Source organism: Camelus dromedarius, chromosome 9, assembly GCF_036321535.1.
Source record: "Camelus dromedarius isolate mCamDro1 chromosome 9, mCamDro1.pat, whole genome shotgun sequence".
In the NCBI taxonomy this organism is placed as follows: domain Eukaryota; kingdom Metazoa; phylum Chordata; class Mammalia; order Artiodactyla; family Camelidae; genus Camelus; species Camelus dromedarius.
This window is the reverse complement of record NC_087444.1, coordinates 8,354,717-8,367,835: the sequence shown is the minus strand read 5'-3', so window position 1 is coordinate 8,367,835 and position 13,119 is coordinate 8,354,717. Positions and strand designations below refer to the sequence as shown.

The window sequence follows — 13,119 nt, the reverse complement described above, 5'->3', positions numbered from 1 at the left end:
ACGTGGGAACACTGGGTCCCTCCACTTTGGCGGTGTCCAGGAAGGAATCCTGCTTCCTTAACCTCGTGTGCTTGGAGAGGTATAATCAACACTACAGGATGGCTCCAGGGAAATGCTTCTAATACTTCTCTGAATAGTCAAATCCCCGTGGGAGGCACACCTCCCTGGTTCCTCCAGGTGTGAGGACAAGCCCGCACACCTGCCTTCTGGAGCTTGCTTGACCCCGGCCCTCTGGCAGGAATTCACATTTTCCCAGTCCCATAATCCATGAACAAGTAGCAGGCAGATCAGGCAGCATCCAGAGTACACTCTGGTTTGCTGTACAAATTCTAATCCAAAGCAGAGCCTTGAAACATCACACCTCAGATGTTCCACAATCATTCCTGCTGCTGACCTGAGGTGACAAACTGAGAGATGAGAGGCCTGACAAACCTTACTAGTTCTCACGGTACGCACAAAAGGGCAACGTCGGCAGTCTGCACCACCAGATCGGTTCGACGATTTACTCATTAACTGCAATGAAGGATGACACAGTCAACCTGGGGACAGTCTCTGTTCATATACTCAACTAATCAACATCACGCGCAAGCCCTGGTTGAAGATTACAATCTCTAGCAATCTGTGTTGCAAATGACTGGTTTAAAAATTTTAAAAACCAACTCATTCTTGCAGCATAGATTGGCTGGTAATCAAAGAAAGAAACATCATCTCAAGAAGTTGTCCACCTTAGTCAATAAATTTCCCCCTGGGAGTGTTACTGCAAAATCAGAGCGGATTCTTAATTAATATGTATGGTCGCTTTCCACTGAAAAGTAGTTACTTTTAACAAATTAGATAAATATCTTGAAATGTGCTCTGCTTCTGTTTTTAGAATTCATTCACTCTTTATTCATTAGTTCTTTCATTCTACAAACATTTAACGACTGCCCACTCTGAGTACACTGTGCTCCGGGGTTACTTACTGATACAGAGACGAGTAAGACAGGGTTTTGACCTCAGTGCCTGGGGTGCAGGGAAGACACAGGTGTGTAAACAGTGTCACACCCGCTGTGTGAGAAGAGCTCCCACTGAGCTAAGAATGAGTTAGCAGAGGAGAAAGGATCACAGGGAGGAGGCGGGGACAAGGGCAGTGCAATGGCACAAATGCAGAAGCACTGCCCCCTAGGAGCCTGCGGGGACGTGGGGAGGAGGAGGGAAGGGACAAGGACGGAGTATGGAAGGGGCGAGCCCATGTCCAGAGGGCCTTTCGTGCCACATTCAGGAGTCTGCATTTCCTCCACACTCTCAGGCAGGGCGGAGCCCATAAAGGACTTCACGCAGGGGAGTGATACAATCAGACTGAATTTCTAAAACACAGACTCTGAGAGTGATGTGAGGACTTGATGGAAGAGGCCCAAGGTTCAAGAAAGAGTCAGTCCCAAGCATCCAGAACCCACCAACACGTTCTCACAAATAGTTCCCGATGGGCTGCAAGGCGATGTGGCCAAGATAATGCGAAATTAGCTCATAGAATAGCAGTGCTCTTTTCTCAGAAGAGCAGCCTTCAGGTGAAGACAGCAACAGTGATGATTTATGAGTTGCTAGGATGTCTCAGGAGCAAAAGTTTCCACATTCGGCCTGTTATAGATCAGCACGAAATTCCGTGTAGACGATGTCATAGCCTACAGACAGAAGCCAGTGGGAAGGGTCAGACGGGATAACGTCTGCAGAATGAGGCACAAGAACGCCGGGAATCTAGGACAGCAGGTGATAAGAACAAAGGCTTAAGAACCCCACATCTGAAGAGGGAAAATTACAGAAAGCCTCCTGAAAAAAAAAATTGGCCTACCAAATATACCAAGCAAACAAGAAGTACTTAATAAATGTTCAATAAATTAACTGAATTGTAAGTAAGTTCATTTGTGTCTTGACACAACAAACTATGGTTACTAGGGGAAAAGGAGGGTACGGAGGGATAAATTGGGAGTTAGGGATTTGCAGATACTAACTACTATATATAAAATAGACAAACAACAAAGTCCTATTGTATAGCACAGAGAACTATATTAGATACCTTATAGTCTATAATGAAAAAGAATATGAAAAGGAATAAATATATATGTGTATAACTGAATCACTGTACACCAGAAGTTAACACAACATTGTAAACAGAATATACTTCAATAAAAAAAGAAGTCCAAAAAAATAAAAACAAAAAAATAAATTAACTGAAAAGTTACAATCTTGAGGCCATAAAGAGTGTGAAGCCGCTTCTTGGCTCTCACAGAACATGAGTTTACCTGGACCCTGTTATTTCTGTAGAACAAAGTGTCCCAGTCGGTGTAAAAGAATGGAGTTCCCTGGGCAGGGACTGGGGCAGCCAGCATGCCGGGGCAGTCGCCAAGAGCTGTGAGCTGTGAGCTGTGAGCTGTGAGCTGTGATCACAGGGTGCTGATCAAATATTATCACATTTTCCACGTGTGCCGTGACAGGAGGAACAAAAGGACGCCCTGTGCTGACTCTACTCTCAAACAGGCAGTAACCGGTCTGTCTGTCATCAGGCCTGCAGAAGCCAAGCACAGCTCCAACCATGTCCATCAAGTAACCTGCAGCACAGGAGGGCCCCAGGTTTGCCGGCGTGTAAAAGCACAGGGTCAAGTCAATAAGAACTCGATATTCCGGGAAATAGCCTCATACTGACAAAATTATTTCACAGAACGCTTTTTTTCTTAAAACAAAAAAAAAGGAGTGATTTATGGAGGAAAAAAAATAATGGTAGATATGAAATAGATCAAAGAAAGAAGTCAAAGTAATTTCTTAGCTTTTGAAGAAGATTTTACATGAACTTTAAGCTGCATCTGATCCCCAAAAGGGTATTTAAGACCACTCCTTGAAAATTGCACAGGCCAAATTCCGGATGGGGTAATACAGGCAAGTCTCACTGGCGAGGCTTCCCCAAACGCTGCCACGGAAGCTCTGGTTCTTCGCATTTCTCTCCCTCTCTCCTGCCCCCAGCTAGGAACAGGGCGCTGCTGTGAGCGCATCTGTGTACGGCCAACCTGCGGACATCGGCAAATGCGGAAGCCTTCCGGTAAACATTAGTAAGTCCCTTTTTGTTCTGTTTGGGGGACAACCAAAATCAGGAACTCAAGGCCCAACTTCAAATTCTCTTTGATGAACAATGACTGCTCAACAGGAGCATCATTAATAATCGGTGGTGTTTAGACAAGGTCCTGCTTGGTCAGGATAGTTTCCTCAAAAAAGAATAGAAGTTGACTGACGGCAGACTCTGTGTACAGGCGCTACTTCAGGGTCTCACAGGCAGAACACTGTCCTGCAGTAGCGTGAACCGCGAAGCTTTACTACCAGAGAGGACACAGCTCCTCACACACCTACAGGTACGTAATTTGACTAAATACTCAGGCTGTTTCATCTTCATTGTTTCTCCCTAGGGGAAAAGGTCTGTTTTTATTTTTCAAATGAACTGATCGATGGTTAGATTTCAAAGGAGTGGCTGCTCTTAGTTCTCAAGCTCTTTGAGAACACTATAAAAAAAACCTGTTGGGAAGGTCTGATTCTTAGCAGAAGCTTTTAGCCCATCTTGCAGTGACTTTACTGGACCTTCACAGCACAGCTCCCAGAAGTATCTGTTTGATCAGGGCAATGATGAAGAATGTACAGTTCCACAGCAGCTTGGCAAAAGATCTGATTTCATATTTGAGAAGATACTTTTGTTTATCAATAATTAATACAACGGACTACATGTAAGTCACGTGAAAATAAAGCAAGACCCTGAGATACTGAAGCCTTCTAAATAGAACAGAGCCTTGAAGTTAACTCCTATGTGAACAATTAGATCACCTGAAGCAATGAGATGCAATCTGCTCTGCTCATCCTAGGCTTCATGTCCTTCTGAGGGGCTAGGATAGCTCATCGGCCAGCCTGATCTTGCAGAATCTGCCCTCTAGCTATGTATGACTACCAAACACCAGAAATGTGGCCAGGCCAACCTGAGATGTGCTGCAGTGTAAACTACACACTGGGTTTCAAAGGTTTAGTTCAAAATTAGACATATAAAATACCTCATTAATAATGTTTATATTGATAACATGTTGAAGGAATATTTTTGGTATACTGCATTAAATAAAATATATAATCAAAATTAATTTCATCATTTCTTTTTACTGTATCTAAATGTGGCTATTAGAATATTTTAAATATGTATTATATGTTATCTATATAAAATATAGATAATTTTATATATTTATAAAGTGTATATATATCTATATGATTCTTATTGTATTTCTATTGGACAGCACTGCTCTAGACCCCATGAATTGCAGGAAAAAGATGGATATACTCTTTTGCAGAGTTTTTCCTGTGTTCTGCCACCCTTGTCATTAACAGCATTTAAGCAGCATTCTTATCATGATTCCCTTTTAATCTCACATAGAGATGGAGCTTCATTAATTTAGGCTTTTTCTTGAGTCATATTATGTATTAAATGTGGTTAAGTCAAGAAGTGCCTTTGAAAAAGCTTAAACGTGACCATCGCCTTATCATCTAAGCCTTACATTACCCCAATCTGCTACCAATGATAACATTTTATTTGGAAACTACAAACTTCGTTGGAATACTGACTTTGTTGGAGCTAATGAAATATGTGAACTGAGCTACTCCACCAGTCCATCAAATGTCCAGACTCAGCAAAGCAGAGCAAAGTGGGAGAAGTTCTGACAAGACATGACAGATTGTTGGGACGAGAACTCCGTTACTTAACCATTTATTTTCTCTAAGCAGCATTTAGGAAATGCCTGCTACATGCTGATCACACTTCTATTTGTGAGTTTCTATTTCATAGGCGTTGTGAGAGAATGGATGTATCATTCTCAAAAGGAAGTCATTCGACAGAAAGCTTTTGAAAGGTTCACCAACTGCCTCCTCTCCTCCCATGACCTGGCTTGTTGTTATTGTTGGTGTTTATGCAGGTTAAGGTGTGACCACATTTCTACTAGATTTTGGGTTGGCTGGTTGGTTCGCAAGAATAGAACTGTGCTATGTTTCAGATTTTTCAATAGCTTTTTCAACGAACTCTCAACATCACTATCAAAGTTTTTTGAAAGATGAAGGAGAAATAAGACAGCAATGGTTTTCTCTCTTTACTGAGGCTTACGATCCTTCTTCTCCCTCTCTGACCTCCAACCCAATCTCACCTTTAATTGAAATGGCTTTAGTGTTTTGTCATATATTTTTCTCTAGGACAGAGATTCAGGTTTTGGGGGGACCTAAAACTTATCTAATTTGGAGGCCCATTTTAAGAAAAGAATACAAAATGATGAACTGAAAAAAGGTTCCCATGGAAGTGGGGGAGGTCTCTAAAATTCATACTTCATTAGCTTTGCAGGAAATTGCCTTTGCACAGATAATACAGACACACGTATATACGCATGGGCAGAGAGGGAGCTTGTTATTGTTTGTTTAAATAAGGGGGGATTCTATTATAAACACTCTTCTGTATCACCTTTCTTCTCATCAATATATAATAGAAATCATTCCAAGACAAGCGGTATAGCTCAAATCAATTTTTTTAAATAAGTACATTGTATTCCATGCTATATATGTACTACAGGTTATTTATTCAAACTTCCCCCTTATAAGTACATCACCTTTTTGTTTCTAGCTTTTTTTAAGGGGGGTGGTGGCAGAATTTTTTTCTTTTGACACTACTAAAAATGCCACAATAGCTATGCTTTGATAGTTTAAAAGGAAGAAGGAGAAATTATGTGGAGTTTTTTTCAATAAATTATACTAAATGTATTCATTTTGGGAGAAGTGGCAGTTTTACGATGTGAAATCTTTCTATCCAAGAACACGGTACAGAGTTTCCATTTAGTCACGCCCCACTCACAAGGACTTTAAAATCTAAGACGGAAAATAAAGCTTGCACGCAAATGGCCAAGATGTAAGAAAAATGGAAGGCACAAATTGTGACACGTGAAACTGAGGAGGAGAGAATCCTGTGGAGAGTGAGAGGTGATCTGTGTAGGGTTTCACACACCCGAGTGGAGGAGGGCAAGGTCAAAGGAGACAGGCACCTGGGAGAAAGAGCTCGGCCCGGGCACAGGGACACTCAAGCAACAGCAAGGCAGCGGCCGGGCGGGGCTGGAAGGCAGAGCGCGAACAGGGAAGAAACAGGAGACAGGCTGGCAAGGTGCGCTGGGGCTCCTCCAAAGCTAAGAATGCCAGGACACAGGCGTTCATCCTCATTTCAGCCAATGGGGCAATAGCAGGGGCAGCCAGTCTGGAGCCAAGACGAGACCAGACGCGAGTTCTGTTTTAAGATCACTCATTCAAGCGCATGAAAGACCAAGAGGAGAAGGGCCAGGGCTCGTTAGCGAGCGGTCGTAACAGTCCATGGGAGGGGATACGCGACCCGAGCTAAGGCAAGGAAGGGAGAACAGAAAGGAAGAGAGATGAAGCACACCCTGCAGACCAGCAACAGGAGCTCAAATCTCACTAGATTAGGGGGAAAAAGACACGTTTCTAGTCTTGAGCTAGGGTGATTGTAGAATGGTGATGACATTGACACAGACAAGCAAAGCAGAAGCCTTTGTCGTGATGAAAGATGATGAGTTCCTTCTCCGACGTGTTAAGTTTGACATGTCAGCAGGATATCCAAATAGACACATCCCGAACTTTGAGCCCAGAATATGAGGGCTACTCCCGTCTCGCTAAGGAGAGTGATAAATGTTACTGCTCCTCTGGAGAACCCCAACAGATGAGCCCACTTTCACAGAAGGGTCAGTGTCCTCAGAGTCCACAGGCATCTCATCTTTCAAGAAAAGTTAATGACTCCCAGGCTTCTCCTCCACGACTCCGGAAGTGCTCTGCAACACCTCCTTCTAGACAGTGTAACCTGGACAGCCTCTGCCCAAACTCTGCCTCGCTGAGCAGGCAAGACCTTGCTCGAAAGCTCTGGAACCACGCCATGGGAAGAAATTCAGCCAACACTAAGAACTGAGTAAATTCAGCCATATTTCAAAGCAAAATATATGCAGTCAAAAATATTATAAGGCACAAACCTGACTTTATTTTAACCAAGACCTAAAATTTAAAATAGAAGTAACATGATTTCACTACCAACCTATACTTTTAAATCATTTTTTCTTATAAACTAAACATGCAAGGTAATTGTCAATAAAAGTTTGATGATATGGAGATATATGGCATTTTCCTAAACTAAAATTTTGATGACTCCGGGTTCAAAGGCAATAGCCAAAGCTAAAAGGATGAAACCGACAATTATAGAAAACTGCAGAATGTTTTATTTAGCATCCAATCAATTTCCAACACCTGAATGCTAGGGGGAAAAAGAACAATTTAATCAACATGAAATTATATCTTGCAAAGAATTAAAATGTACAAACCTCATAATGTTCATATTCATCCACATCAAATGTCTCAAAGTCAAAAAATCCATGCTGTAATCCCTGAAAGCAGAATTTGAATTAGTTTTTCCATGTGGCATTGATAAAGGCGTCTAGCTGTTCCTGGAATTCCTGCTCCCAAATGATTCTGACTGATCTGAAGGTGAAACCTTGGATTTGTAATATATCTAGAAGTCATCTAACAGTTGCAATTTTGCTTTGAGACTGTGTTACAAGTGGGACTAAACACTTAGAAAAATATGCAAGTATGTCCCACAAAATATCCCTCTTGAGTTCTAATATATATTTGTTTTTGTATGTAAAATTATTTAGGTATATAAAATGGAACACACTAGCAGATGCATTGATAAAACTTACTGGGAACTATGCAATTAAGTCATACCTAACTATGGCAGAATATGTAATAGCGATTAACTTTTCAAATAAGAGAAGAAAAATCAATTATTCTTAGGTTTTATCCTCCTTTTATCATTAATGAGATATTTAGTAAAAAGGGCATTTTTACTTAATAGGCCCTTATTTGTTCCTAAAACTCTTATGCTGAGAGAACTTGTTTTATGGTGATAATTCCTGACAAAGTAAAAATGTACTTGACTACTTTTACAATTTAGAAGGAAGAACTGATCTTGTTAACAACACAAAGAAAAATTTCATACTCCTTTCTTTTTTATAACCAGTGACTTAGAACTTTAAAAAAAAAAATCTGGCTTGCTCAGATAAAATATCTTGAAGAGGACAGAGTCTTTTTTATTAAGTCATGAAGCGATACAGATTCCATTAGAATTCAAAACCACAGTTACTTTTAAAAGTTATATAATCAAGTCATTAAAAATAGAAGAAACTATTAAGCCAAGTTTAGTACATCTGTCTCTGAAAATACTTTAGAGACTAATGTTTTCAAAATGCAGGACATGGACCACCTGCACCGAAGGTAATTCATATTTAAAATACAGTTCCCTCGGCCCTACCCCAGAACTAGGAAACCAGATTCTTTGCGGGTAGGATCATCATTTTTAACATGTCTTCCTATGTGATTCTTAGAAATACTAAATTCTGACAACACTGGTTTAGACAGGATAAGCAGAATAGTCTATTTAAATTATTTCACCTTTAAACAAAGCAACTTACTTCACCCATATGCATCATTCTAGAGAAAACAATGAAAAAATATACCCTGAACTACCACTTTCTTGCCTCTTTCTTTAAAGTGTGTTGTTTGTGTATGCCTCTGTGTGTAGTTCACACATATATAACCTTCCTTCTTAGGACGTATGGTACTTGTGTTCACAAAATCAGCCCAGCACACAGTGCTTTATGTAAGAGTGTACAGAGGGGCAATGTGTCCCAGCTGCTTAAAGACATGTTCAACAGTCTGTCAGATCCTCTAAAATCCCATCTACATTTGGGTAAGATAAACCCCAACGTTTGATGACACAAGAAATTTACAGAAAACCGTATTCATGAACAAAGTCACACCTTTCCAGTGCAACAGGAAGGATTTCATAAATGTCTACATCAAGTTACCAGTTGCCATAATAACAGGCAGGGATATTGCAATGCAAACTCCTTCTGAATCTCATAAGTGTTATAAAAGGAACAGCCTGTTCCAGATGGCAGCACAGGCAAAATAACACTAACAGTAACAATAAACAAATAACTCTTCCCACCTCGGTCGTATTTTTAAATGCTATAATTGTGGATTATATACTGTCATATTTCCATAAAGATTCTTAACTGATGCTACTGGACGTGTGGGCTGGTGATATTATTTGCAAGAGGGGATGGGCTAGATTATCTTGATAGTTTTTAAGCAAAAACAAAAACATGTGATAGTGATTTTAAAGTTTTACAGAGTTTTAGTTCATTTTAAAATGAAATATCAAAGTCAAAAACATACACATAAAACAAGTAGCATGTTTATCCTACCAATTTTCTCAACTTAAAAAAACAGGAAAAAATCAATTTTATATTACATCAGAGAAAAGAAACCGGAACAAGTCTCACTGCTGATACTACGTTTACAGTCCAGGATGACCCCTGCCCGTGGGTTATGTGCACTTACATCCCCGACTGATAAATCATGGCTATATGCTCGAGACCAAATGATGTACTTTGAACCTTCATGAGAATTCACAGTACAGCATGCATGACTTCTCCAAATGTAAATCAATGTTTCTAACACATGTTCCAAAGTTCTCAAAAATCTTTAAGGTTAACTTCTCCATAGTACCTATAAATAACTAAATAACTATGACTCTAAACCTTACAGTGCATCAAATCACCTGGAGGGATTGTGCCAACACAGACTGCAGGGCACCACTCCCAGCATTTATGGTTCAGTCTGTCTCAGATAAGGTCTGAGAATTTGCACCTGCCACAGCTTCCCACACTTTGACAACCACTGACTTACGACATACCCACACACGATATTAGAAAGAACTCCAGCTTAATATGGAAATCCCAGTTGGAATGAGCTCTCCCAGTAACTCCCTGCGGCCCTGAGAGTGACTTAATCTCTCCAGGGCTGTTTCCTCATCTGTAAAAATGAGATAATAACATCTGGCCTACTCACTACTTCATGGGCAAGTAATACTAGCCAATTAGAAAAACAGATGGAAATGTTCTCCACGCTAACAGAGAAGCTGTGGCTTAGATAACTTCCTGTCTCTCCCACACCGAGATCTAGCTTGATAATGAAGCTGAGCAGGTGACAAAGCAAGGTCACGGGCACGCAGCAGACAGAAGCGTAACACAGATAGTGTATGTGAGAAAGAGACCCCTCCGCTTCTCTAAGAAGGGTAACCCCCCCAAAAAATCCCCCCCGATTTGCCCTGTGGTCTGTATTTCACAGATCAATCATTGGTCAAGAAGTGGAAAGCTGCCTTCTTACTGCCTCCGCTCTCTTCTCTCCAACAACAAACAGCGATACTGACATCATTCCTCTCTCACATTGTCAAACTACCGTGTCAGCTACAGCAAGGAGGCTGTTATTACCTTTCTGATTCCCTGCAAGCAGTCGAGGATGGTGAGATTGTAAGTGCAGTTTCCAAAGGAAGCATCCCTACGAACACACAAAACAACATCACATTAACAACATGCATTTATTACATTCAAGTGATAAAACACCAGAGTCCCGTGGAGACAGGCTTGCTTGGCTTCACAGACGTCAACGTGGTTATCTTATGTTACGCATCAGGTCCTACTGGTTAACTGCTCCTACGGTTTAACGGAAGCACTTCTGAAATTGCACTAATCCAACAGGCTGAGTTCATGAGAAAGGAGATTTAAGAGCCTGAGCTCCGGCGTCGGGCTGCCTTCAGATTCCAACTCTGCCACGTACTGGCTGAGACCCCGGCAAGAGTTGTTTTACCTCTTGGTCTCAGTCTTGGTTTCCTCATCTGTGAAGTGAAGTTCCTGACAGTAGCTGCCATTCATAGTGTTGTTGTCAAATTACATTAAAAACTATGAAGTCCTTCATACAGTGCCTACCATAAAGGAAGTGCTGGATAAATATTATGACTGTTCTTCTTATTATTAATAGTGGCTGTTTCATTAAGTGAAATGCACATGAAAATGAGAGGAATTCAGACAGAGGAACAATCACCTGTCAGGAACACAGCAAATACAAGTGTAAAAATTTAAGGGGGACAATGTATGCAGGTCAGCAGAACCTGGCAATTATTTTCATGGATTAAATGCTACAACTGCCATTTCCCACTCCTCCCCCCACCCCAAAAAATGCTATGGAAAATGTGGTCATGCTTCCAGACAATCTCCTCTCAGGATCCAGGAGAGTTTCTAATGCACCATGAAGTGTTCTATCAAAGGAGAGGAGACCTACTACACCGAAAATTGAGTGCTTCATCCTTTATTTAAGTTTTTAGAGCAACTTAGCAGGCCTGCTTTAGGCAACATAAAACTCAAGTATCAAGTTCAGGTCAGTTAGCGAGAACTGGCACTGGAGCTTTAACACTAGCGATGTTCTGAGGTGTCCAAGGCAAGAAACTTGACCTCAAGGTTTTCAGTCGCTCTGCCCAGCCCCCACTGCTGACCTGAAGGAACTGTCAGGCACCTGCCAATCACAAAGTCAAATGCACTACACAAAGTCGGTCCAAGGTTGGGGGAGGGGCGGGTGGTGCACAAAAAATGGCCCATAGGGAGAAAATTACCCTTAAGGGCTTAAATACATAATTAACATAAAACCGAGTCTTGTATCACAACCATCCGAGGTAACTTCAACCTAGGGCTGCTGAGCCTCAAACTGAAATGCAACATCAACATCACTGGGTTTTAGCATCCTGATGACCTAGTTTAAAAATACTAAGTTAGCAAAGCCACTTAACAGAAATGTTTAAGTTCTGAAACTTCAGCTAACCTCTGTTAAGGAAGGGTTATTCTAGATATTAAAGCCTGATTTCAAGAGTCCTTTTTTTAAAATATCATCTGAACTCATGGGTCAGTGAAAAATAGTCTCCTTTTCAAATATCTTGCAAAAATATAAACCATATATCAAGAAGCAAATTTTAATGGACTAAACCAGAGAAAAGAGTAGCTGGGGATCTAAGAACAAAATACCAGTTTATATAAATAACCACACATTCCTTTTTAGGAACTTGTCTCCTTGGGACAAGAGTTCAGAATCTTCGGTGTGCCGTGGACCCCTTCAGCAATCTGATGAAGGCTGTGAACCCCTTTTCTCAGAATAATGTTTTTAAATGCATCAAATGAAATACATAGAAATAATAGAAGGCTAATGCAATTAAATGCAAAGTTATCAAAATATAAAAAACAAATTTATAATACCATAAATGCACTTTTTATTTATATATAATAAGACCTGGTAGCAGGTCTGATAACAACTACAATTTTAAAGAAGGAATGAATATAAAAATCTTAAGATATATGCAACCACTATAATGGTACATAAAAATGTCTGTAATTTCTATTGTGAAAAAGTCATTTCCATCCTAATACAACTATAGTTTCTTTCCAATGTTTATAATTGAATGTAAATTTATAAGTTATAAGGTGAGTGAAAATAAAGACATATTTTCTCATCATCTAAATTCACTGATTCTCTGAGTTCGCTCCACAGACTCAAGCTTAAAAACTATAGCTTTGATAAACAAAAGAAAAATTTAGGGAAAAAAAGCTTCTCTGTATTTAAAAAGAGTAAAGGAAATGATAATAATTGGAAGCGTTCCTTATTTCCTCACGTGTGTCTTCCTACCAAGGCTCAGCTAAACGAATTCACACAGACAAGTTACGAGAAAAGCTCCAGACCCAGTCTTTGCTGCTGTCTGCAAAGCAGGTGAGATGAGCACAGCCACAATTTTTACAAACTGAGTGCTTCAGCCTGTAAGTTTTTAGAGCAACTTAGTTTTAGAGAGCTCTGGTGACCTGGTGGTCAAATGCGCAGGCCTGAGGGTAAAGGGAGACTTAACACACCGTCTGACACTATCAGGACACAAAGCAGTCACAGCAAGCTAAAAAGACAGGCGGAAGTTCACAGACTGAGGTACAATAAGGGGTAAAATAAAATTAAGTCACCTCCTCCAGACTGGGGAAAGTCGATGACATAGCTTTTCTGAACACCTACTATGCTGGGTAATTTAGATGCCTTCATACATGTAATCCTCGTGACAGCCACGTGAAGCCAAATAGGTTCCCCAAACCTGCTCCCATAACTGAG

The 13,119-nt window shown here is 40.6% G+C and overlaps 1 protein-coding gene across 3 annotated transcripts in view; it reads right to left on the bottom strand.

Annotated features, from left to right (window-relative positions):
• Positions 1 to 13,119, bottom strand: part of CDC14A (cell division cycle 14A) — a 141,768-nt gene that overhangs the window by 62,344 nt on the left and 66,305 nt on the right. For all 3 annotated transcript variants that reach the window (XM_031457690.2, XM_064488763.1, XM_010975155.3), the window contains exons 6-7: positions 10,422 to 10,488; positions 7,407 to 7,469 (exon numbers count right to left, since the gene is read on the bottom strand). In XM_031457690.2, coding sequence (XP_031313550.1) covers positions 7,407 to 7,469; positions 10,422 to 10,488 — 130 coding nt within the window. The remainder of the gene's footprint in view (positions 1 to 7,406; positions 7,470 to 10,421; positions 10,489 to 13,119) is intronic.